The sequence below is a fragment of the Dromiciops gliroides genome, chromosome 3 (assembly GCF_019393635.1).
Source record: "Dromiciops gliroides isolate mDroGli1 chromosome 3, mDroGli1.pri, whole genome shotgun sequence".
Taxonomy (NCBI): domain Eukaryota; kingdom Metazoa; phylum Chordata; class Mammalia; order Microbiotheria; family Microbiotheriidae; genus Dromiciops; species Dromiciops gliroides.
Window position 1 is genome coordinate 644,327,970 of NC_057863.1, and position 25,827 is coordinate 644,353,796.

General features: G+C 43.3%; 1 protein-coding gene across 1 annotated transcript; it reads right to left on the reverse strand.

Moving 5' to 3' along the window:
• Positions 1 to 687: 687 nt before the first annotated feature.
• On the reverse strand, positions 688 to 12,924 carry LOC122748975 (cytochrome P450 2A13). The gene is made up of 9 exons (XM_043995096.1): positions 12,671 to 12,924; positions 10,974 to 11,136; positions 9,618 to 9,767; positions 8,308 to 8,468; positions 7,844 to 8,020; positions 6,180 to 6,321; positions 5,709 to 5,896; positions 2,828 to 2,969; positions 688 to 970 (listed from the first exon to the last, which is right to left on the reverse strand). The coding sequence occupies exons 1-9, from the start codon at positions 12,848 to 12,850 to the stop codon at positions 786 to 788; spliced, it is 1,488 nt and encodes a 495-aa protein (XP_043851031.1). The 5' UTR covers positions 12,851 to 12,924; the 3' UTR covers positions 688 to 785.
• Between the last annotated feature and the right edge of the window lie 12,903 nt (positions 12,925 to 25,827).

The window sequence follows — 25,827 nt, forward strand, 5'->3', positions numbered from 1 at the left end:
ATGAAACTGTGGCCAACAGGGAGAAATGACTTGCCCAGGATCACATGGATAGTAAGTGTCTGAGGCCAGATTTAAAGTTAGGAAAATGAGACATCAGGTCTGGTTACTCTATCCACTATGTGCACCTAGCTGCCCCCTACACAGTAAATTCCCGCCAAGTAAATTCCTTCCCCTCTCTTGGCCTCGATTTTCCTATCTGTATATAGACAGGATTGGCCATTAATAGATCAGATGTTTGTTGATAATAACATAACCTAACTCTTCCTCCTAAAGGAATCTTCCTCTGTAATAGGAGAACTGGAAAGAGACACACAGAGATACAGGAATAGAGACGGAGACATAATCATAGAGAGACATAGGAAAAGAGAGATAAAGAAAGAGATGGACGCAGAGAAAGATTTATGGATAGTGAGAGGAAAGAGCCAGAGAGCCAGAGACAGACAGAAAGAGACAAAGAGAGTCAGAGACTAAGGTAAAACTGGCCACAAGCGAGTGGTATGATGCAAGGCAAAACTCTCATTTGTAAGCTAAGAGACTTCCAGTCTCAGCTTTTCCCTTGGCTTTCTGTATGACCTATGACAAGTCACTTCCCAGCAGTCACCTCATCTGTAACCTGAAGGAATTGTATTCAGTGACATCTGATCTGTATCCCAGCTTCCAGGAGCTAACCAGAGGAGCAGAGAGAGCTGCCTGGTGGCTCAGACTTTATTAATACATTATCTGCCACTCCACCCAGGAGTTGCCCAGGCTCCTCCTGCTTCAGCTGCAGCTGCATGGGCTCAGCCTCATCCTCGGGGCAGGAATGAGATGGTGTAGTTGCGGGGGATGGTGGCAAAGCCCACCATCTTGGGAGAGATATCAATGGCTTCTTTCGGGATTGGAGACTGGAAGCGAAAGTTCTGCAGGATGGTGGTGAGGAAGAGGAAGAGCTCCATTCTGGCCAAGCCTTCACCAAAACAGTAACGTTTGCCTGGAGAACCAGAGTCAGAGATGGTCAGGGTGGGGAGGGACTGTCAGAGCTGGGAGGGGTCTTAGAAGAAAGAATGTCAGTCCTGGGCCCTCCCAGCAGGTAAGGGTCCTTCTTTAGAACAGAGAATGTTAGAGCTGGGAGGAAACTAGAAGGCTGATAGTAAATTAGATATTGACTAACTGTGACTTTGGGTAAGTCTCTTTCCCTCTCTCATCCTCAAAATGAGATCTTTGGACTCTATGGCCCCTAAAGTCACTTCTAGCCTTAAGCCTATTATCCCTCAGGACAAAAAGAATGTGCCAGAACCAGAAAGGACCTTAAAATATGGAAAAATCATAGCTGGAAGGGTCCTTAGGACAGAGATTGTCAGCATTGGGAGAGAACTTAGAAAAAGACAAGTAGCACAGAACACATTTGGGTCTTGTGCCAAAAAAGACTTCCTCCAGTAAGCTCATCTTTAGCAAGTACAGATCTTGGAAACCTCCTACTTTATCTAATTCTTCCTGCTAATTGTCTGCTGTGCTTTTGTTGTTTTTAAGTTGATGAAGGACCACAATTAATATCTACTAAATTTCCATGCCCTAAGTCAATGCCTCATTGCCACACCTTAGGTATGGGTCTGTCTAGGGCCCATGGAGTTGCTCTTTTTCCTCAACCTTCCTACAATTCCTTCTCAGCAGAGCCCTCTTACCTCCTTTGAAGAGAAAATGCAAGCCATCCCTTGTGAGATCCCTTTTCTAACCTGTGGAACACATCAGAAGCTGTCTACACTATGCTCTAGTCTCTCTGTCTTTGTTCCATGGTCTGTCAAAGAGGTGGCCCTCCTCCTTCCTGTTCCCTTGATCCCCTCACTCCCAATCTCACAGAATTCCCCATCTGGATTTCTGCATTCTAAAAAAAACTGTCCGATTTGCTGTTGCCCAAATTGATCTTTTGATTTTCATCTAAAAAGCTCCTTAACTGGAGTGTTCTCCCTCTTCCTTCTCAGGCTCCTTAACTTCCTTCTAAGTAACCTTTGTTGTCACCTCCAACAGGAAGCCTTTCCTGATTCTCTTCTTGCCAGTATTCTCCACTTGTAAATTAACTTGTAATAACTTATCTACCTAAATTTGATCCCTTCCTTGAATGTGAACTCCTTGAGGGCAGGGACCATTTTTCCTTGTCTTTGACTGCTCAACCCCCAAGTACTTATTGGGTTGAATGTTTGAATTTAGAAGGACCTGAAACATCATCTAGTCCAACGTTCTCATTTTACAAATGAGGGAACTGAGGCCTAGAAAGGGAAGAAATTGGACCAAAATTACAGGCTCATAGAATCCCAAGATGATAGATGCTGAGCTGGAAGGGACCTCAGAGACCCTTGAATCTCAGGCCTGAATTTCACAGATAATAAAACTGAGGCCTAGGGAGATGAAGTGATTTGCTCAAGGTCACCCAGGTAGGAAGCTTTAGAGATGGAACTTGGCCAAGGGCCTCTGACTCTAGGGCCAGGGCTCTTTCTAGTGAATGTACTTCTTCCTCAAAGAAGGAGGGAACACTTTGTCTTGTGGTCTAGACAGACCCATACTAGGGTTTGAAAATGGGGCACTGACACATTGACTTAGTGAGATCTGGGGGACATACTTTCTTAGCCCCATAGACACAGCCTCTCCAGAACCATGCCACCTACCCACCCACCCACCTACTCATCCACTCCCACTTAAGAAGCTTGATCAAGTGAAATTGACCTGAGGAGTAGCAGGATGAATTGAGAGTAGACTGGAGGAAAGGAAGTGAGGACCAGGCTCAGGCCACAATAGTTGAACTTAGAATGAGTTGGGAGTCATGAAGGCAAAAAGAAAAGGCTTTCCTGCTCACCAATAGAGAAGGGGACGAAGGCATCGCTCTTCTTGAACTGACCCTTTTCATCCAGGAAGTGTTGGGGGTTGAAGGCTTCAGGGCAGGCAAAGAAGTTGCGGTCCCTGAGTACTGAGCCCAGAATAGGATAAACTTCTGTGCCCTAGAGTTAGGGTGAGAGAGGACAACAAAGGAAATGAGAGATGAAGTGGAGAGAGATGAGGACAGGAAGAGGGGGAGACAAAGACAGGAGGAGAGAAAAAAAAAGAGATAGGAAGAGAAGCTTGAAAGACAGACAGACACAGATAGAAAGACACAGAGAGAGAGACAGAGAAAGACAGTGAGAAAATATTTTGCTTCTGAGATGATAAGGTTATATAGTGAATTGATAGCTAATCTCAGAGGCAAGAAGACCAGGGTTCAAGTTATATCCAACACATACTGGCTATGTAACTCTGGGCAAGTCACTTAACCTTAAGACTGTAATTTACAGAGAAAGTATCAACCTAAATCAGCAGAGGGAGTTCCCTATATCAATGAAAGCCTAAGTCCAGTCATCATACTTATATTTTTTATCCAATTATACAAGCATATGTTGTTTGCTCCAATAGAACATAGGCTCCTTAAAGGCAGGTACTGTTTCATCTTTGTCTTTGTATTCCTGTCACTAAATTCTAGTATCTTGAACATAATAAGCCCTCCATCAACTTTAGTGATTGAAGGGTTGATTGACTGAGAAAATTAATAATGGTTGAATTATAGTAACAACATCAACAATGATAATCTTAAGTGTGGTGGGAGGAGGTGTTGGTCAGAATACCCCTAATCAATGGATTTCCCCCTTCCCCAGTTCAGTTGCATCAGAAGGGGCAAGTCAAAAAGATAACAAGGATTTTCACTTTGTTACCCCTTAAAGTGTGAAAATATTCTCTTTGGACTTTTTTTTTTAAAGGGCAGTTTGCCTTTAACTGACAGAACAACTATGTCCTTGGTGACCTGTAAAAATGGAGTTTCTCTGTTCTGGGACACATTGGAAAGAAGCAGCTTCAAGGACTGAGACCTCCAGTGGTCAAAAGGAGATATAGCAATGGAAATAACCCAGCTATTGAGACTCTGCTTTTCCAATTTCATCTCTAGCAGAGTGTAAGGAGAGAGAGTGAGAGGGAATATCTTTCTTTTCCATGCAACCCCATTGGTCAGGCTGATTTGCATCAGAATGAATGATGGAGTAGGAGCCTGGGAGCAGAGAGAATTAGAATGAATCCTCAAAGGTGGGAACTGAGTCAAGCTTCAGAGACAAACAAGCCCAGAGACTCAGTTAGGAGACCTCCTCAGTAGGCTTTGTGTCCAGGAGCAGCAGCATGAAGATACCACAAGAAGGGAAAGGACATTGGGGCTCTGTAGTTCCAGAGGTGTGAATTGTCTGCGACCTTGTGTGTTCTCTAAGCTTGTGCATCTCTCCAAGTATACTCAAAGTATGTGGCCATACTTTCTATTTACAGCTAGGTGTAGTTGTGGGAGAGCGTGCCCCAAGTTTATTGGGAAATGTTTCATTACTATTGTTTTTATGATATCATTTCAAGTAAACAGTTTTGCTTTGAGCTGTCTACTGGTAGACTTTTTTTTTTTTTTAAACTGGCCTACTATTAAAGGTAAGTGTACCAGTGGGGGCTTGTGAGCTCTCACAAAGTATCTTGAACCCTGGCATATTAGCTGCCTCCTGTAGACCCAACTTATTAATTTGAGTTGAAGGGGCAGCCCAGAGGGGTTGGTAAAAGCTAATAAATCATCTCTTTTAAGCCTCGTGACAATATGTGCTATTATCATCCTTAGTTTTGTTTTTGTTTTTTGTGGGGCAATGGGGGTTAAATGACTTGCCCAGGGTCACACAGCTAGTAAGTGTCAAGTGTTTATTGAGGGTCCATCAGAGAGAAGTGTGGCCCACAAAAATCCAATCTGCCATAAAGGGAAACTGAGGAAGAGCTCTGAGTACATATTAATCCATTAGGGAGACTGTTGGTCCCCCAATGAATTGGATCCAAGACTCTCCGCAGTCAGGAACCTCTTCTGCTTGAAGATTGCAAATATTTATTGGGAATGAGAAAGCACCAAAACTAGAATGAAGTGGTACAATTCTTCTAGGGGTCAGTTCCAAAGGGCAAAGTCTAAATGTTTGGTTAAAGGGAAAAGTTCATCAATCACAGAAGTTTAGTCATTAGGCTTTCCACATAATAAATCACGAGTGTTTATTCAGTTTATTCAGTGACTAGGTAATAGGATTCTGGGACTTTCTACCAGGAAAAGATCAAAGTAAAATGGATAATCTGTGTTTTCTGGGATATAGTAGCTCTCAGAGGATATGGCAGGGTGGGGGGGAGGGGAGGTATGACACAATAAGTATCAATCCATTCCTAACAAAGGCCAATAAAGAGCTAAATAACAAACTATAAATCAATATAGTATACATCTACCAACTAAAAGCAATATAACCATCAATACATAATGGGTTAATTCATTCTAACCTACATATTTTTTATTCAAACAATTAAACTTAATTCTATCCTATTTATCTTATGTATAGACTATCACTGATACTCATAAATGACAATGAATTGAACAAATACTGAATCAAATTGAGTAGGGATGTCAAAATTATTCTCAGAAGAATAAGGAGGATTGGAAATAGGAGGAACGCAAATGGAGGGATGTTTTAAGGCATGAGTGAGGTTCCAGGAGGCACATGGTAAGATGAGAAGACACTTAATGAAAAAGAATGGGGGAACTCTAGGGTGTCAGAAAGATGGAGGGGCATTTAAAGAATAACAGAGATGGAGAGGGTTCTGGAGTAGACAGATAGAGGTGTTGGAGCTAGGGGAGTTGAGAGTGAGAGACTCCTTCCTACCTTGGGAATAAGGTAGCCCCGGAATTTGGTGTCCTTTGTGACTCTCCGGGCCAGACCCATGGGAATCATATCTCCAAACCTCTGGATCTCATGGATGACAGCCTCCGTGTATGGCATCTTGGCTTTGTCCTCAAACTTGGGTGATCGATTCCTCCCAATCACCCGATCTATTTCCTCATGGATTTTGGCTGTGGTTAGCATAGTGAGAAAACAGGATGCAGGGGTTTCAGAGAGATCCTGGGGAAGTCCCAAGGGAGCAGATGGGGTGTGGAGGCTGGGGAAACCCTGAGTTGAGAGGATGTAGGGATAAAGGGGATAATCTGTGTTGCAGGGATGATGATGGTGGTGGTGGTGATGATGAGAAGAAGGAGGAGGACGAAAAGGAGTATGTGTGTGTATGTATATTGGAAGTTCTGGGCAGCTCCCAGAGCACCAAAGGACTTCTAAGGTGACTAGGGGAGGGGGGCTCACCTTCCACCTCTGGATGCTTCATTAACAGAAGGAAGCCATAGCGAAGAGTTGTGCTAACAGTCTCAGTGCCCGCAAAAAACAGGTTAAGGGTGGTCATGGTCAGGTTCCTCATGAAGAATTCTGTGTTGGGATTTTTCTTTTCCTGGGAGGAGAAAGTGGACAGGGCTTGGATGACTCCACTTGTTTCACCTCTAGACCCTTCAGCCTCAAGGTCTCTTCTCCCCCCACCCCCCACCAACTCAACTTCCTTCAGTCCCAGGAATGTGCAGGGGTAGAGGGAGAAATCCACCAATGGCATCTAAGTGAAATATGTTAGTTCAAAGGCACCCAAAGCATATCTATTTTCCTTAGAATTTAGAGGAGCATAGATTTAGTGCTGAAAAGGATTATCAAGTCTAATCATTCTCATGAAGAAGTTAATGTGCAGAGTGGCTGGGACATGCTCACCAGTCCTTTGACTAGCCCATCTTACCTTTGGACAGTTCTCCCCATTAAGAAGTCTTTTCTCCCTGATAGCCAACCTAAATGCCTCCCCTTACCATTTCTCCCATTGCTCCTGATTCTGCCCTCTAGGACCAAGTAGAACAAATCTACCATCCTTCTTCCTACATTTTATAAATGAAGAGACAGACAGCCAGGGAGAGAAAAGGACTTTCCAAGACCTTATGTAGAGAGTCAGCCAAAGTTGTTGGGACTATACTATAGTATAGTCCCTCCAGCCCCTATACCCAGCTTGTGAATGTCTGAAGGGGCAGGGAATGTGGAGAATGGGGAACCTCTATTTGCATCTCTTTGTGTTGGTCTTGTCTTCCTGTGTCTCTGTTTCTGATTTTCTGTCTCTGTTTCTGCATCTTTCTCCATGTCTTTCTGTCCATCTCTCTGTTTCTGTTATTCTGCATCCTCCATCTCTGTGTCTCACTTTCTCTATTTGTCTTTCTTTTTTTTTTTCTTTTTTTTTTCAGGGCAATGAGGGTTAAGTGACTTGCCCAGGGCCACACTCCATTTGAGTACTTTTTTTTTTTGGTGAGGAAATTGGGGTTAAATGACTTGCCCAGGGTCACACAGCTAGTAAGTGTCAAGTGTCTGAGGCTGGATTTGAACTCAGGTACTCCTGAATCCAGGGCCAGTGCTTTATCCACTGTACCACCTAGCCGTCCCCCCCCCCCAATTTTTTTTTTGGTTTTGTTTTGTTTGTGAGGCAACTGGGGTTAAATGACTTGCCCAGGGTCACATAGCTAGTAAGTGTCAAGTGTCTGAGGCCGTATTTGAACTCAGGTCCTCCTGAATCCAGGGTCAGTGCTCTATCTACTGCACCACCTAGCTGTCTTTCTTTATCTCTCTTTGCTATGCTACCCCCAAGCTGGCAATGACCAGAGGTGCTCAGTGTACCTTAATCACAGCTCTGGCTTGCTGCCTGACTCTGGGTTGTTTGTGAACCTACCTCCTGACATGTGCCACAGGGTACCTTTGAGCCTTACCCCTGGAATTCTGAGACTTGGCGTCTAATGCCTGCTAGTGCTGCCTGCTCATGTCTGAGACCTGCTGCCTGATGTCTATGGATACCCACTTCCCAGTGTCTGGGGGTTCCCCCAGAGATCTGTAACACCCTCAGTCTGAGGTCTCAGCCCATCCCTTCCATTTTCACCTGCCCGCTGGGCTAGTACCTCCTGCATCTTGATGAGGAAGGAGTCAATGAAGTTCCGGGGGGAGTTAGGGTCCAGGGTGGCCTGGTTCTGCCGGACCTTCTCAGTGATGAAATCCTCCAGTCCTTTTAGTTCCTTGAATGCTTGCTGCTGAGGCCCTGGCAGGTGCTGCATCACTCCAGAGAACATCTCATATAGCTGGGAGAGCACAGGACAAGTCATGGGTTACAGGGCCCTGGAGTGGGTGCCTGAGACATGTGGGGAGAATGTGGGGTAATCATCATGAAGGATGGGAGTTTAGGATAGGGAATGGAGCTAATAATGGAGAATGGATGGTTAGGACAGGACACAGAGACAGATTGGGAATAGGGGGTCAGATTGAGGAATAGAGTACAGGAGATAGAGAATAGAAATGAAAGCTGAAGATCAAGGGATGAAGGTGAGTAGAGACCCTGGGGGTTGGGAGAGAAAGTCTTGGAGGTCACCTGTCCCATGGATGTGGCTGTAAACTGGAAGCTCCCCAACATCATACGCAATAGGGACAGGAACTGCTTGTCCTCATATTCAAAGCGATCACCAAAGACGATGGAGCTGATGACATTGGAGACTGTGCGGCTCAGGAAGAAGGTGGGGTCAATGGCAGCCCCTGTAGCCCAGCCAGGTCAACACAGACACAGATTAAGGGAAGCACAGAGTTAGAATGATGAAGAAAGAGGGGAAAGGCAGAGAGATTGAGAGGGGTAAAGAGGAAGCAGAGGAAAAAAGGAACAGAGACCCATATAGAGGTAAAGAGACCCATGGAGGCAGTGTTTGAAAAAGGGGAATCCATAGGGGGGGATAGGGATAAGGGAAGGGGAGAGAGGGAGGGGAGGGAGAGAGGAGAGAGAGGAAGAGAGAAGGGGGAGGGAAGAAGAAAAGGAGGGAGGGAGGGAGGGAGAGAGAGAGAGATTCAGTTTTTGGCTCTCACATCTTCCTCCAAAGGACAGTCATTGTCTCCAAGTCCTACAGGGAGATTAGATGCTAGAGGCACAGTTGTCTCCTCTGTCTCCCCTTCTCAAACTATTCTTTTTTAAAAATTATTATTATTTTTTGCAGGGCAATGAGGGTTAAGTGACTTGCCCAGGGTCACACAGCTAGTTAAGTGTCAAGTGTCTGAGGCTGGATTTGAACTCAGGTCCTCCTGAATCCAAGGCCAGTGCTTTATCCACTGCACCACCTAGCTGCCCCCTCCCCTTCTTTTCTCTTCCCTTCCCTTCCCTTCTCTTCCCTTCCCTTCCCTTCCCTTTCCTTCCCTTCCCTTTTTTTTCTCTCTCATCTCCATCATCTCTCTGTCATCCCCACCTCTGGACATGAAATAGCCCCAAAGAGGGGCTGTAGAAGATTTCCAGAGTTCCAGCTAGAGATCAGCTAGTGTTAGATACAAGGGAGTAGTCACAGGACACAGAGATAGGTTCTTGGGGGTCAGAGATGACCCAGGCAATTTTCAATATAGTTGATAGCCCCTATGTGGTACAGTGGACTTGGGATCAGGAAGACTCATCTTCATTAGTTCAAATCTGGCCTCAGACACTTACTAGCTGTGTGACCCTGGGCAAGTCACTTAACCCTATTTTCCTGTTTTCTCATCTGTAAAATGAGTTGGAGAAGGAAATGGCAAACCACTCCAGCATCTTTGCCAAGAGAACCCCCAAAATGGGGTCTCAAAGAGTCAGACACGACTGAAACAACTGAAAAATAACAATATAGTTGATGCTGACCTGGCCCAAAACTCTGGAATATTCTTAGGGTCACTCACCTTTTGTGTCTCGTAAAGCCTCAATGAGAAAGCCAGCTTCTTCTTGGATGCGCTCCTCAATGCCTCTCTTGCCCATGCCAAAGTCTCTGAGGGTGGTGATGGAGAATCGTCGGAGCTGCCGGGCCCTCTCTCCACTGCTGAAGGCCACACCTGGTCATTGGCAAGAAGGACAGAAGGAGATCAGGGAAGAGTGAAAATCCTGCAGAATCCCAGGCCCTAGTATGGGGTCGGAAGTGAATGTCCAAGGAAGGACAAGGAGAGAGAGAAAGATGGGGGAAAATGTGGAGACAGGGAGGAAATTAGAGAGACCAAGAGACAGGGGCAGGTAAGGAGAGAGAGGAATGGAGAGATGGGGGAGGTGAGGAGACAGGGATAGCAAGAAATGGAGAGGAAGAGGAGGAAATTAGGGAAAGAGGGAGGGACAGAGAGAGGGAAAACGGAAAGGCAGAAGATGGAGAGATAAGGAAGGTGGTGAAAAAAGGAGAGAGAAAATGATAAAAGGTGAAGGAGATGGGGATATGGAGAGAGAAGGAGAAACAAGGAAAAATGGGGAGATAAAAGACACAAAGAGAGATGTAGAAGAACTGGGTAGATGGGGAGATAGGAAAAGACAGAGGTAGAGAAATAGAGAGGGAGGAAATGGGAAGGCAGAGAAAGACAGATGGAAAAATAGGGAGATGTGGATAAAAAGACAGGGACAGATGGAGGAGATAGTGAAATAAAAAGAGAAATCTAGAGAGATGAGGGATGTGGAGAGATAATGAAAAGAAGAGGAACATGGAAGTCAGAGATATATGGAAGAACTAGGTGTGTGTGTGGGGGGTGATAAGGAGAAAGACAAATGGAGAGATCTGGAGAGGTAAGGAGAGACAGAGGGAGAAATGGAGAGGCAGAGATACAGAGATAGGGAGAGAAAGTTGGGGAGTTGGGAGATAGAGAGATGGAGAGTCAAAGGGATATAGGGAAACAGGAAGAGAGGGAGAGATAGAAGGTGGAGAAAGGTGAAGGAAGGAGAAAGAAATGTGGAGAGGAGAGACGGGAGAGATGGGGAAACACAGAAAGGGAGACAAGAATAGCCAAGGAGATGGAGAGATAGTGAGACACTGAGAAAGATGAAAAGACAAAAAGACAAAGCAATGGAGAAAGATGGAAAAACAGGGAGACAGAAATGGAGAAACAGAAAAAGAAAGAGAAAGGAACAGGTGGTTGAGGGAGGCAATAACAGTCAGGGTGAGGGAGGATGAACAACTGATGACAGTTCAAGGGGGAACTTTGTCTGGCAACCTAGAGGAGGCTACAGTGGCCTGGAGACAGTAGTGTGTGTAGGTGTTTGAGGGTCTCTGACCAGACACTCACCAAATCCCTTAAAGAGCCAGTCAAAGGTGGCCTGCTCCCCCCGACCAGAGAACTCCTCTGCTTGGTCAATTAACGCTTCCTTCACGGCCTCATACCCAGTCAGGACTATGACAGTTCTGGGCCCCAGGTGCACTGTGAACACGGGTCCGTATTTTTCCCCAATCTGGAGGGTATGGAGAAGTGAGAATAAGCAGAGTGTCACCTCTGAGCCCCATGATTTCCTCCTTCTTAGTCTTCTCCTCTGAAAGATAACTCTCACCCATCATCTCAGCAGTTTAAAAAAAATTCTAATTGTGATCTAGGAATCAGTAACAAAACACAAACATTTCAGCACACAAAGAACAAGGCATGGGATTGTGAATTCTGGTTGTAAAGAGTTGGTTTATTTTAAAATGTGTGTATATGTGTGTAATGTAGATAATATGTATCTATATATACATTTTTCTTTTTTCTCTTTGAGAGGCAGCATGGTATATAGGACACTAGCCTGGGAGTTTGGGTGACCTGGGTTCAAATCCTTCCTCAGATACTAGCTGTGTGACCCTGAGCAAGTAATTTCAACTCTGACTCAGTTCCCTCATCTGTAAAGTGAGGGGTTTGGACTCAATAGCCTGAAAGGTTCTTTCCAACTCTAAATCTATGAACCCCTGATCCTCAAGGTAACAAGATAGTAACAAAATTGCTGCTTTTTTCTCTTTTGTTTTTTTTCCTGTGATGTCAAGTCAACATTTATTAGACACCAATTGTGCTCCAGACACTGTGCTAAGCACTGGGTATAGAAAGACAGGCAAAGACAGTTCCTACCCTTGGGGAACTCCCAGTCTAAGGGGGCATAGCTAATCCAAGTCCCTCCTCTCCACTGGGCTTTCCAAAATAATTCAGCAGCCACAAGAAACTAACAAAACAAAACTAACACAGGAGAGCTTGTCTGATGTTGCAGTCTAGTGCCCATTTTCTGCCAAGAGATCTCTCTGGCTTTTCCACTTTCCACCTCCCACTCTCTTCCCCCAGCTTTCTTGGCCTCTTCTCCACCATCCCCCCAGTTCCCTCTCTTACAGCCCAGCTGTGTTCTTCCCTCCCCACAAAGACGTTCTCTGCTTTTCTTGGAGCCTCTTTTCCATAGGATCATAAAACAGCCCTTAGAGGGCCATGTAACCCAACATGGCCATGTTGAAGAGAGGGAAATTGAGGACTAGAGAGAAAGAAAAGGCCCTTCTTCCAATCAGGAGTGACAAGCAGACGCTTTTTTTCTGTCTCAATTTCTCTGTCTTTCTCCATCTCTCCTCTCTGCCTCTCCCTCCAGCCACCCTGAACCTGCTTATGCACATGAGAGAGATACCTGTGTGTCTGTCTCTTTGCTGCTTGTGTTTCTCTGTCACGCTCTATGCCTCTGAGGCCATCTCTCTGTGTCTGTCTCTTGGCATGCATTTCAGTCTCTTCCCTCTGTGGCTATCTCTCCCTGTGTGTCTCCCCATCTCTGTGCATCACTCCCTGTCTCTGTCATGCTCAGGGTCAGCTTCAATCTCTGTCTCTGACTTCATGGCTCTCCCTGTCTGTCTGTATGTCTGAGCATCTGCCTCCTCCCCCTGCCCAGTCTCTCTCTTTGTGTGTCTCTCTGCATCTCTCTCAGTCTCTGTGTTTCTCTGTCTCAGTCTCTCCATGTTGTCCCTCTTGTCCCCAGCTCCCAACCTCAGTACCTTCATGAGGGAGTCATACATCTGCTCGGTGTTGAGTTGCAGGTAATTGCCGATGAAAGGCAGGGGGGTGGGCCCAGGGGGAAGGCTGCTGCGGACCTTCCTCTGTCTCCACACAGAGAGCACCACCAGGGCTGAGAGGCAAAAGAATAGGGCCCCCAGCAGCAGCCCGGAGGCCAGCATGGTGGAGGTGGCTAAAGCCTGTCTGCAGTGTTGTCTGGGGTTTGAGAAGATGCTGAGCCAGGACTGGGGTCCAGATAGGACTAGTCCTGCCTTTTATGCCTGGGGGTGGAGGTTGTCACTTGGCACTGATTCTAGCTCCCTTATGTAACTTTCTCAGTCTTAACCCCTTCCTCCCCTGATCCCCAGGACTCTAGCCAGATCTTAAGGTAAAAGGGTAAAAAGGAGTGCGATTGGGGTGGGATCCCAGAAACTGAGGATCTTGTTGCAGAAGTCAATGGAAGGAGGGCAAAGAGGAAGGTCAAATTCCAGAGGTGGAGGTTCAGAGAATCCCACACTCTTAGAGATGCATGTTTTAGCCAGGTCTCCAAGCCTAGAGATGGGCCTATGGGTCCTCAGACCCCAAAATGGGGCCGAGAGCCTCAGGGCCCAGGGTTCAGGGGCGTCTTAAGGGTTCAAAGAGTCTCAGAGTCCACAGCTGGAGACTTAGAAGGTCTTAAAGCCCAGAAATGGGCTGCAGAAGATGCCCAGAAAATGGAAATGGGGTTAAATCATTTATGGTCCAGTGATGGGTGTTGGAGGGACTCTCTATAGTTAGAGAGAAAAGGGTTCATGGGGTCTTAAGGCCCAGTGATGGAACCTTATGGGTGGGTGGGGTCTCAAGACCCAGAGGTAGAGTTGGGAGGATCTCAATGTGGAGAGATGAAGACTTAGGCATAGAAGAAAGCCAGGAAACCAGGAGTCTGAGATGAACAGGAGGAGCATTCCACACATGGGGGTCATCCAGTGAAATACCTGGTATTGGGAGAGGGAGTGTTTTGTTTGAGAAACAGCAACGTGGCCAGTGCCACTGAATCACAGAGCATATGAGGATTGGGGGGGGGGCGGTGTACAATTTGGTCCTAGAGGTTATAGAGAACACCTGGAAGTTATTGGGTATGAAGTGACAAGGTCAGACTTGTGCTTCAGGAAAGTCACTTTGGTAATGAAATGGTGGATGTTTTGGAGTGAGGAGAGACTTGAGGCAGGCCGACCCTCCCAGAAGACTGATGCCACAATCCAGGTGCAAGGTGATGAGGGTCTGTACCGGGGGAAGGGGTGTGTATTTGGGAAATGTTGCAAAGGTGAAATTGACAGACTTTGGCAACAGATTGAATGTGGGGAGTGAAAGATAGAGCAGAGATGAGGATGATTTCTAGGTTGTGAGCCTGAGAGACTGGGAGAATGTATCACCCTCTAGAATAATAGGGAAGTTTGGGAGGGAAGAGGGCTGATGGGGAAAGTTAATGAGTTCCTGTTTGGAAGTGTTGAGTTTAAGATGTCTGAAAGGCAGTTGGAGATTTGAGACTTTAGGGCAGAAGAGAATGATTAGGGCCAGATAAGTAGATCTGCAAGTATCAGCAGAGAGAAGATAATTGTATGGGAAACAATGAGACAACCAATCAAAATAGTATAGAAGTTGAAAAGGGCCCAGGACAGAGTCTTGTGGGACATTTAGTGGGAACAGCATGCATGAAGCTGCAGCAAAGGGCACTGAGAAGGAGCAATCTGATAGGTAAGAGGAGAACCAGGAGAGATGTGTGTCAAGAAAACAGAGACAAGAGTATCAAGAAGAGGATGGTCTACAGTGTCCAAGGCTACAGAGAGGTTAGGAAAAATGAGGATTGGGAAAAGGTCATTGGATTTGGCAAATAAGGGATCATTAGTAACTTTGAAGAGAGCAGTATTGGTTGAATTATGAGAGTGGAAGCCAGACTGTAGTGAGTCAAAGAGAGAGTGAAAGGAAAGGAAATGGGAGCACCAATTGTAGATGGTCTTCTCAAGGAGTTTAGCCATAAAAGGGAAGAGGGCCATGGAACAATAGGTAACAGATGGATGATTGAAGTGACTTTTTTTGAGGATTGGAGAAACATGGGCATGTTTGTAGGTAGTAGGAAAGCAACCAGTAGACAGGGAATGACTGAAGATAAATGAGAGAGTGGGGTTGTTAGATGGGACAATCTGCTGGAGAAGACTGAATGGAATGCGATCTAAGCATCAGAGCCAACTTTTTATGTGATACAGGGGTGAAGGAAGAGATAAAGTGGCAGAAGGAGTTTGGGTAAGGTGAAATGAGGAGGGGAGATAAGGAAGCTCTCAATGAAAAGTCTCATTTTTTTTTTCAGTGAAATATGAGGCAAGAATCTCAGCTGAAAGAGTGAGGGCAGGGGAGTTAAGGGAGATTTGAGTAGGGATAAAAAGGTTTGGAAGAGTCTCTATGCTGAGTAGGATTGTAAGTTAATTAGTGAGATGTAAAAGTATTACCTGGCAGCAGTGAGGGATCAGTTGAGGCTATATAAATGAATTTTTTTTTAGGTTAGGGGCAGGTACCCTGGTGCAGTGGAGAGAGCACTGGCATTAGGAAGATCAGAGTTCAAATCCAGACTCAGACACTTACTAGCTGTGTGATCCTGGGCAGGTCACTTAACCCCTATTTGCCTCAGTTCCTCATCTGTAAAAGGAAATGGCAAACCAGTATCTTTGCCAAGAAGGTCCCATAGACTTGGTCCAATTATTTGTCTATGAAGTCATATAGAGTCAGACATGCCTGAAGAAGGAGAAAAAGGAGGAGGAGGAGGAAGAAGAAGATGAGGAGGAGGAGAAGGAGAAGAAGGAGGAGGAGAAGAAGAAGGAGAAGAAGGAGGAGGAAAAGGAGAAGGAGAAGAAGGAGGAGAAGGAGGAGGAGGAGGAGGAGGAGAAGGAGAAGAAGAAGAAGAAGAAGAAGAAGAAGAAGAAGAAGAAGAAGAGCAGCAACAACAACAACAATTAGATTTGTAGTGGACCCAGTCATTAGGGTTTTAAGATTTTCTCCAGCTTTGTTCAGCAGCAGGAATATGGGAGGGAAAGCAACAGATGGTAGGAGTGGTTCAAAACTGGGTCTTGGCAAGATAAGATCAGTAATCCAATAAGGGGGGAAATCAGGAGAAGGACAGTTGTAGAGTCAAAGTGGTTCATCAAGGGGTCAAGATGGGGAAAGGAGGAGAGTATAGCTCATGCAGAGGTGATGGCTTGGGAAAGAATTAAAAAGTCAAGGGTTTGGAAATCTGGGTGTGGATGAAGAAAAGGTTTTGGGGTTGTAAGGCAGAGGGAGAGACGGAATGAGAATAGGTTGTGCTCATATAAGGGAATTTCCAAATTCATGAATATGGTGAGATTTAGATGGGATTTGAAGGCAGCCAGGGAAACTAGGAGGTAGAGATGAAGAGGGAGAGTATTCCAAACATTGGCTAAATAAATCTCTAACCCAAACTCCCATAGATGAGCCATTTATATTTTGATCAGTTTGGGAGGGGAGCAATGATTAGATTTTAGGATTTAGAGTTGGGATCTTCTAACTGATCATTTTATTTTTTATTGTTTTTTTCTTTGATAATTTCCATTTTTAAAAATGATGAACTTAATACTTTTAAACAAGTATGAACACATTTACAACCTCTCTGTTTTGCAAATGAAGAAAGTGGGCACAAAGAAGTGACATCAGACAGCTAGCTAGTGGCAGAGCTGAGATTTGAACCCGGTTTCTAGAATTCTCTACCTGAGAAGATAGTCATGTGAAGGATCTCTAGAAGTGAAGTGATATCAGCTACATGTTGTTCTGGGCAGCTATCCTGGGCAGGATGGAGGGAGCTGAGCTGAGGAGCAGAAGGAAGTTGAGTGTTTTTTTTTTTTTTTAGTGGAGGAGGTGGGGGCAAGAGGAGGGGTGGATTAGGTAAGAGTGGAAAACTAATCCGGATTGCCTAGATTTGCACCTGCCCTGGCCCAGGTCCCAGTGGCCCTTCCTCTGTTTTCCCTCCAGTGATATCCCCAGTTCCCCTTTCTCTAAGGTCATGGTATTGGGGAACATGGGGTTAGGGAGGAGCCTTAGAAATCAGGACATCTTTCCTCATATCTACTGTTGGCAAGAGGAAACCAGGGTGGGTGTGAGCTGTTGAAGGGGAACTGGTTGGCACAAGGCAGATATGTATATACAAGGTCAGTGGGTAGGGATAGATAAAGGACTGACTTTGGAGTCAGTGACACTCCTTCCCGCCCCGCCCCCCGCCCCCCACCACTCAAAAGAAAAAGCCCTGGAGACCCTGCAGAGCTCTGAGACTCAGACTTTGAGCCTTGGGTCATTCAGGTCTGAGGGTATCATGTGAGTCAGTAAGGGACAGTCATTCTTGCCCCGAATCCCCATTGACTCTGAAAGACGGTTGGATCAAAGAGCCACACGGACAAGGGAACATTGGGCAATCGAAGAATGTGCTGAACTTAATCAGAGTCCCAGGACCTGAGTTCAAATTCTAGCTTTGTCACTTATCATAACCATGGGCAAATCACACATCTCTGGGCCTTAGTTTTCTTTTCTATAAAATGGGAAGGGAGTAGGATTGGGTAATCTCTAATCAAACCCTCCAAGTAGGAAGTACTGGGATTAGGAGGGTGAAAACATTGGTTTCCTATCCTTGGGAGGATATTTCTCAAGCCAAAATTTCTCGGGTTCCTCCCTGCCTTGCATCCTTCCCTCCCTCCACCTGCACCCCACACGCATTTTTGCCTCCATTCTGGGTTATAAACAGAAAGATTTTTCTTTTTCTTTAAACCCTAAGAGGATTGGAGGGGGCAGGAAACTGGAGGAGACTGATGAGGGGCTTGGATGTGGGCAAGAGGGGAAAGGCTGGGGAATGGGGGAGGAGTAAAATTTGCCTTAGAACAGCTGGTAGACAAAAAACCAAACCAAACCAAATCAAACCAACAAACAAAAAAGAACTTCAGGCAGAATGATTGAGGTCAGGGTCAGGGCTGACATTTCATAACTGAAATCCTTTTCAGTCCCGGAAAGAACTCTTATTCTCCATGGGTATTAGATATCAGCTGGGCAGGTCAAACTGAGCTCCTTCACCTATGCCCAGCCTATCAAATTCCTCTATTGTGTTGGACCAGATGGCCTCTCAGTTCTTCCCAACTCTCAGTCTCTGATCGTAGGATACTATCTTTAGGCCTGCTGGTAAAATCATTCTCTCCCCTTGACTCTGTCTAGGTGAGGGGAAAACAGTGCTGGACTGTGGGCTTTACCCTTGGAGGTTAGAAGCACTGAGGAGGGGGAGAGGGTTCTAGGGATCAGGACAGGACTGAGGTCTTCCTGGTGTAAGGGGAAAAGTTCCAGTTCCAGGATGGGAAGGGCTGAAAGCGGATCCAAAGACCTTTGTCCTGTGAAGCAATGAATCACATTTTGGATGTGAAAGGACTCTTTTTTTTTTTTTTTTTTGGTGGGGCAAAGAGGGTTAAGTGACTTACCCAGGGTCACACAGCTATCGAGGGTCATGTCTAAGGTCGGATTTGAACTCAGGTCCTCCTGAATCCAAGGCCAATGCTTTATCCACTGTGCTACCTAGCTGCCCCCAGAAAGGACTCTTAAGAGATGCCATATCAATTATAGAATCCTCTAGTTAGAATTTTTTTTTAAGAATAAGATGGTAGTTTATTTAGGGGCAAGGGAAGGGGTGGGGGAGGGAGACCATGAAAGAAATCCTTGGACTTCACACGGGGAGAGAGGTATGGAACAAAGCATGTGGCTCTGAGGTACCAATCTCCATTAGAAATTATTTTAAAGGGCAACCCTGCCTCTAAGCAGGGACCCTGTTTCTGATATCCCCAAGACATGGTTGGCTATCTTCAACTTGATCTGCACTGACAGGAAGCTCATTGGATGGAATAGTGAGTTTGGGTTTAGGAAGAACTGCGTTTAAATCCTGCCTCACTTGTGATCTGGGTGACCTAGAAAACATACCATTTACTTTCTCTAAGCCTCAGTTTCCTTATCTGTAAAATTAGGAGTGAAAAGAACTTTAGCACCTTCTTTAAGGGTTCTTGTTAGACTCAAATAATATATGTAAATTTCTTTTCAAGGTTTGAACTTCAGTTTCTCCACAACCTGATCCTTTCACCTTGTGTGCTTCAAAGTGCTGTTGTTGTTCAGTTGTTTTAGTCGTATCTGACTTGTTGTGACCCCATTTGGGGTTTTCTTGGCAAAGATATTGGTTTGCCATTTCCTTCTCTAGTGCTTTTTACAGATGAAACAAAGGTAAATGGGGTTAAGTGACTTGTCCAGGTTCACATAGTTAGTACCTGTCTGAGGCCAGATTTTAACTCAGGTCTTCCTGCCTCCAGGCTACTGCACCATTTACTGTGTCACCTCATTGCCCCACTTGGGAGTCCCTTTCACTAAAAGGCAATCCAAACCCCGCCCCCCTTTTCCAGGATTATGCTTGGTTTTGCTGGATAAATTATCCTTGGCTGTAAGCCTGCATCCTTTGCTTTCTGAAATATCATAGTCCAAATTCTCCACTCCTTTATAGTATTTATATTCTGTGTGATCCTGACTCTGGCTCCTGAGTACTTGAATTCTTTCTTTCTGGCTGATTGTATTATTTTTTTTCTTTGACCTGGAAGCTCTAGATTTTTGGCTATGATGTTCCTGGGGGTTTTCATTTGGGGCTTTCTATCAGGAGGTGACTGGTATATTCTTTCTATTTCCACTTTTCCTTCTATTTCTAAGAAATCTGGTTAGTTTTCTTTTTATATTTCTTGCAATGTGATATCTAGGCCCTTTTTTATGGTCATGGTATTCAGAAAGTCCAATTATTCCTAAATTTTTTCTCCTTAATTTGTTCTCCAGAACAGTGGTTTTTGCTATGAGATATCTTACATTTTCTTCTATTTTTTTCAGTCTTTTGACTTTCATTTAACATTTCTTTTTGTTTCAGCGTCACTTGCTTTTATTTGGTCAATTCTAATTTTCAGGGATTTTGTGCATGGGCAAGATTTTGTGCCCATTTTATACCACAAGCTCTTGATTTCCTTTCCATATCTATTATTTATTTCCCGTTGTTTTCCCCCTAGAATTCTCATTTCATTTATAAAAATCATTTTAAACTCTTTAAAAGAAACTCTTGCTTTATTTATTCCAGAAATTCTAGTTAAATTTGTGCCCAGGCTGTGCATATTCTGAGACTGCTTCTAAGTCTGTGTATGGGAACTAGTCTCCTAGGGATTTTGATTGCTCTCTGTCTGTCTCTGTCTCTGCATCTTTCTCTTTCATGCATTACTTGTTCCATCTTGAGGAGGAAGTAGTTGTTGTAGTCCTGAGAATAGGCTGGGTCCAGGAAGCTGGTTTTGAGTTGCTAGATTGTTGACAAAGGCCTCGAGTTTCAGGTAGTTGCAGAAAATTTTTCAGTATGGCTTTGGGAGAAAGCTCATGATCTTTGGCTATGAAGAAGAACTGAGCGGTAGGGAGAAAAGTGGGGTTAACAAGATAGAGGGATGTCAAGGATCTGGGAGAAGAGTGAGAAGGAAGATAGTGATCTGGGAGGAAAGAGAGTTGTGGTTTTCCTGAAAATCTCTTTTCATTACATCTACTTTTGTTTTAGCTTTGTCTGAGATCATGATTGCTACCTCTGCCTTTTTCTGCTTTAGATGAAGCATAATAGATTCTGCTCTAGCCCCCCTTATTTTAGCTCTATGTGTATCTTTCTGTTTCAAGTGTATCTCTTGTAAACAACATATTATGGATTCTTATTTCTAATCCATTCTGCACTCCTTTTTTTTTCCCATCCCTGATGTGAGTTTATCCCATTTACATTTACAGTTATGATTGTTAACTGTGTTTTTCCCTCCATACTGTTCTATATATCTTTCTATTTTTTTTGTGAGGCAATTGGGGTTAAGTGACTTGCCTAGGGTCACACAGCTAGTAAATGTTAAGTGTCTGAGGCCGGATTTGAACTCAGGTCCTCCTGACTCCAGGGCTGGTGCTCTATCCATTGTGCCACCTATCCCCTATCCCCAAAATGTGTTTAGATTTTGATTACTGCCTCCCTTAATCTAATCTCCTCTTCCACCCCACTTTCTCTTAGCCTCCTTTCCTCCTACTTCCATATTAGGTAAGATTCCTATACCCAAATGTGTGTCTATATTTAGTTTCCTCTTTGATCCAGTTCAGACAAGGATGAGATTCAAGAATTGCCCTCTCCCTGTCCTACTCCCTGTCCCTGTCCCTGTCCTTCTCCCTCTATTTTCCCCTTCATTGTAAAATCTCTTCCTTCAATGTCTGTTGTATGTGAGATCCCCGCCCCCAACCACACTCTTCCTTCTCCCTTCTCCCAGTGCATCTCTCTTTCTCATACCTACATTCTTTTTTTAGATCATTCCATGTAATAGACCCACATCCATGCCCTCTATCTATGCAGATTCCTTCTAACTGCCCTACTAATGATAAAATTCTTAGGGGTTACATGTATCATCTTACCATATAGGAATGTAAACAGCTTAACTTTATTAAGTCCATTATGATTTCTCATTCATGTTTACCTTTTTTATCCTCTTAAGTCATGTATTTGAATGCCAAATTTTCTATTCAGCTCTAGTCATCTCATAAGCAATGTTTAAAAGTCTTCTATTTCATTAAATATCCCTTTCCCCCCTGTAAGATAATACTCAACCTTTCTAGGCATGTTATTCTTGATCCTAATCCTAGCTTCTTTGCCTTCTGGAATATCATACTCCAATCCCTATGCTCCTGTGTAGTAGTAGATATTAAGTCTTGTATAATCCTGAGTATAGTACTTTAGTATTTGAATTATTTCTTTTTGACTTCTTGCAGTTATTTTCTCCTTGACCTGGGAACTCTGAAATTTGGCCATTATATTCCTGGGACTTTTTTTTTGGGGGGGGGGAAGGGGATTTCTTTCAGGAGGTGATTGGTGAATTATTTCAATTTCTACTTTCCCCTCTGATTCTAAGGTATCTGGGAAGTTCTCCATGATAATTTCTTCAAATATTATGTATAAGCCCCTTTTTAAAAAAACATGGCTTTCAAGTAGTCTAATAATTCTTAAATTCTCTCTCCTTAATCTGTTTTCCAGGTCAGTTGGTTTTTTCTTATATTTTACATTTTTTTCTATTTTTTTAGTCTTTTAATTTTAATTATTTCTTTTTTAAAGTAATAAACATTTTTATTTTAGTTTTGGGTTCCAATTTTTATCCCTTTTTCTCTTCCTCCCCTCCTCCCTCCCTGAGGTGGTAAGCAATCAGATATAGGTTATAAATGTATGATTATGTAAAACATTTAATTGTTTCTTGATGTCTCATGGAGTCATTAAATTCTGTTTGATCAATTTTAATTTGTAAGGGGTTATTTTCTTCAGTGATGTTTTGTACCTCTTTTACCAAACTATTAATTCTCTTTTCATAATTTTCCTTCATGGCTCTCATTTTCCCCCTATTTTTCCTCTACCACTCTTATTTGATTAAAAATTTTTTTTTGTTCTTTAAAAAAAAACCTCTCTAACTCTTTTAAGAATTCTTGTTAAGCTTGTGTCCAATCTGCTTTTTTCCCTTAAGGCTTCACTTATACATGTTTTCAAGTCAATTTCTTCTGAGTTTGTTTCTTGAGATTCTGTGCCCCTATAGAAACTTATTGTGGTCAAGTGCTTTGTTGTCATATGCTCATTTTTCCAGCTAATTTCTTGACTTTGGACTTTATGTTAGAGTTGGGCTCTGCTCACCTTTGGTGGGGATGATAAGCTCAAGTTTCTGCATCTAGATCTGGGCACCTGTAAGGTTTTAGTATTTCCAAGGTGATGTGATCCAATGAGAGGTCTGGTCACTATACTCTTGGTCTTTACTCAGATAGGGCCCCTGATACCATAACTACTCCTGTCTGCCCTGGAACTATGACTTGGAACTGGGTAATGAGCAAAGAAGCTATTGAATGGCACTCAGTTCTGTACCTAGTGCTAGCACAGGGGTCCTCTGGAATATCTTTCTGAACAGGAATTTAATTCCTTACAACTGTTGGTGCCACCACCACTGCTGCTGCTGTGGTACTGCTGCCATCTTCATGGTGTATACCAGGTGATGTTTCCTCCACGCTTGTTCCCAGCTAACCCTCATTCCAGTGTCTGCAGGCAGACCTCTCTTTCTTTCCTTCTAAACTATCTTAGACTGGAAAACTGAGATACTGTGACTTTTTGTTGTTGTTGTTATATTTTTATGTTGATTTGCACCATTTTCAAAAAGTTGTTTGGGTTGATTAGGTTGGGAGAGCTCAGCAGAAATGTTAAATTCCCTCTCCCATGTTGGCTCTGCATCCCCCCACCCCCACCTCAGGGAGTTAGGAAGGAGAAAGTTCTCAATCCTAGAGAACCTGGCCTCAAAGGACATAGTTATAGGGCTCTCACAAGGCCATATTGCCTTTTCCCTTGGTGAGGGTTCGGAGGACATACTGGAGGCAAGGAAGTGATCAGACTTCCCCATCTTTTTTCCCTATGATTTATTACAATTAACAGAGCAACTGATTTCCAAGTAGATGAATTTAGTACTATTTTTTGCAAGGTAATTACCTCATCTAAAAAAATTAAAGCCAGCTTGTGCACATAACTTAAGTGTCAGAATTAAAACTCTCTGGGATGAAATTTTGGAGTGCAGTCGGATCAGTCGTGGTTTTGTGTCAAGACACAAGTACACAGCCACTGAGATAGGCCTTTAGGCACTTCCAACTGGGGCTACTTTGCTTCTAACAGTATCTGGATTTGGACCAACTATTCATCCAACTTGTGTAAGTGCCAACTTACAAGCTGGGATACAAGTCAGGAAGCAGGATCCTGAAGAGAATAGAACCTTATGTCTGGGGAAAGATGTGGCCTTCTGGACTATGATGCCCTTATTGATTTTCCCTGATTATAGCATCTATCCCAAAATGGGGTAAGGAAGAGCTGGGTTTACATTTATATGTAAATTGTTTTTAGAGAACTGGAGCCCCTGATCTTGAAGGAGATACTCTTATCATACCAATGTCCTGGGGAAGCAGGGGAGAGTTCTCCAAATGGTACTCTTGGCTAACTTTTGTGGAGATGTCCCAGGATACTCATTCTGATATGATTTCTCTCCAATATTCCAAACTGCCCCCTATCAATTGGCAAATATAGGATTAGGACCTGATTTTTTCAGAAAGTAAAAAGAGGGGATTATTTAAGGAGCAGGAAGCATGTTCTTTTCTTCCTTCCTTCCTTCCTTCCTTCCTTCCTTCCTTCCTTCCTTCCTTCCTTCCTTCCTTCCTTCCTTCCTTCCTTCCTTCCTTCCTTCCTTCCTCTTTCTTTCTTTCTTTCTTTCTTTCTTTCTTTCTTTCTTTCTTTCTTTCTTTCTTTCTTTCTTTCTTTCTTTCTTTCTTTCTTTCTTTCTTTCTGGGGCAATGAGGGTTAAGTGACTTGCCCAGGGTCACAAGTAAGTGTCAAGTGTCAGAAGCCGAATTTGAACTCAGGTCCTCTTGAATCCAGGGTCGGTGCTTTATCCACTGTGCCACCTAGTGGCTCTGTATGTTCTATATAGTCTACAATCAAGGAAAGAAGGATTGGCAAAAGGCAAGGTTAGCAAAATTGAAAAACTAAGAAAAAAGCAAAGTTAGATGGACTTAAAAAAAAAAACAAAACCTGTATCATTCTCGGTGACCTTTGATTCACAACTGATGAAGTAGTTTTTTAAAGTGCAGATATCATCATGATCACACCAGTTCTTTCTTCCCATAATATTGAACACACACATTTCTTTCTTTACACTTTATCTTTCTCCATAATGCCCTTGAGAGAAGAGATGACTTTCTGGGTTTTCCCTGCTTTGCATTTCCTCCCCAGCATAGAGCCTGGCACATTTTCCCTTTCATTATAAAAACTCTTTCTTGTGTGCCTCTTGTTTTCCTAGTCACTTGAACCTAATGCTCATTTGAACTGTTTCCAAGAGGGAAGAATATATAGAGAGCCATAGTTCTGTATATAAATTAATCTTACTCAACAGAGGAGTAGAAGGGGAAGAAGCTAAGAGAAAGGAGGTGGGCAGTAAGAGGGAGAGTAAATTAAAGGAGGCAGTGGTCAGAAACAAAACACACCTTTGAGGAGTGAACAGGTTAAAAAAAGAGAAGGATACATAGAAGAGAAAATTATGGATGGAAATATACAGTTATTAATCACAACAGTGAGTGTGAATGGGATAAACTCACCCATAAAATGTAAGCAGATAGCAGAATGAATGAGAAACCAGAATCCAGTAATATGTTGTTTAAAAGAGACCTACTTGGAATAGAAAGACACACAAGGAACTAAAATAAAGGGTTGGAGCAGAATATATTATGCTTTAGCTAAAGCAAAAAAAGGCAGGAGATTGCTTGATCATGATCTCAGAAAAAGCAAAAGCAAAAATAGACCTAATCAAAAGAGATGATCAAGGAAACTACATTTGCCAAAAGGCATAATAGACAATGAATTAACATCAATACTGAACATAATTGTACAAAATGGCATAGCATCCACATTCTTGAAGAAAAATTAATTGATTTACAGGGGTAAATAGACAGTAAAACTATACTAATAGGGTACCTCAATTCACCTCTCTCAGACATAGATAATGCTAATCTTAAAATAATCAAGAAAGAAGTTAAGAAGAATAGAATTTTAGAAAAGTTAGATAACAGACCTCTGGAGAGTATTTAATGGGAATTGAAAGGAGTATACTTTTTCTCTGCTATACTTGGCTTCCTTACAAAAATCAGCCATGTATTAGGGCATAAAAACCTCACAAACAAGTGCCAACAAAGCAGAAACAGTAAATGTACACTTTTCAGATCACAATGTAATAAGAATTACTTACAATAAATAACTAAACTAACTAAATAATCTAATCCTAAATAATAAGTAGTTCAAATAACAAATCATAAAAAGAACCCATAATTTCATTAAAGATAATGACAATGAGATAATGTGCCAAAAATTTTGAGATACAACAAAGCAATATTTAGGGAAAATGTATGTATCTAAATGCATACATCAAAAAGAGAGAGACAGAGAAGATCAAGAACTTGAACATGCAACTTAAAAAACTAAAAAAAAAATCTCCTATATTAAAACCCCTCA

Excerpts from the sequence above, each read along its gene's own strand:
- LOC122748975 (XM_043995096.1), bottom strand. The coding sequence starts at position 12,850 with ATGCTGGCCTCCGGGCTGCTGCTGGGGGCCCTATTCTTTTGCCTCTCA. Across the intron at positions 8,469-9,617 it reads GGCTTTACGAGACACAAAAG|GGGCTGCCATTGACCCCACC; the intron begins GTGAGTGACCCT and ends GCTGGGCTACAG. Across the intron at positions 8,021-8,307 it reads CAGCCACATCCATGGGACAG|CTATATGAGATGTTCTCTGG; the intron begins GTGACCTCCAAG and ends GTGCTCTCCCAG.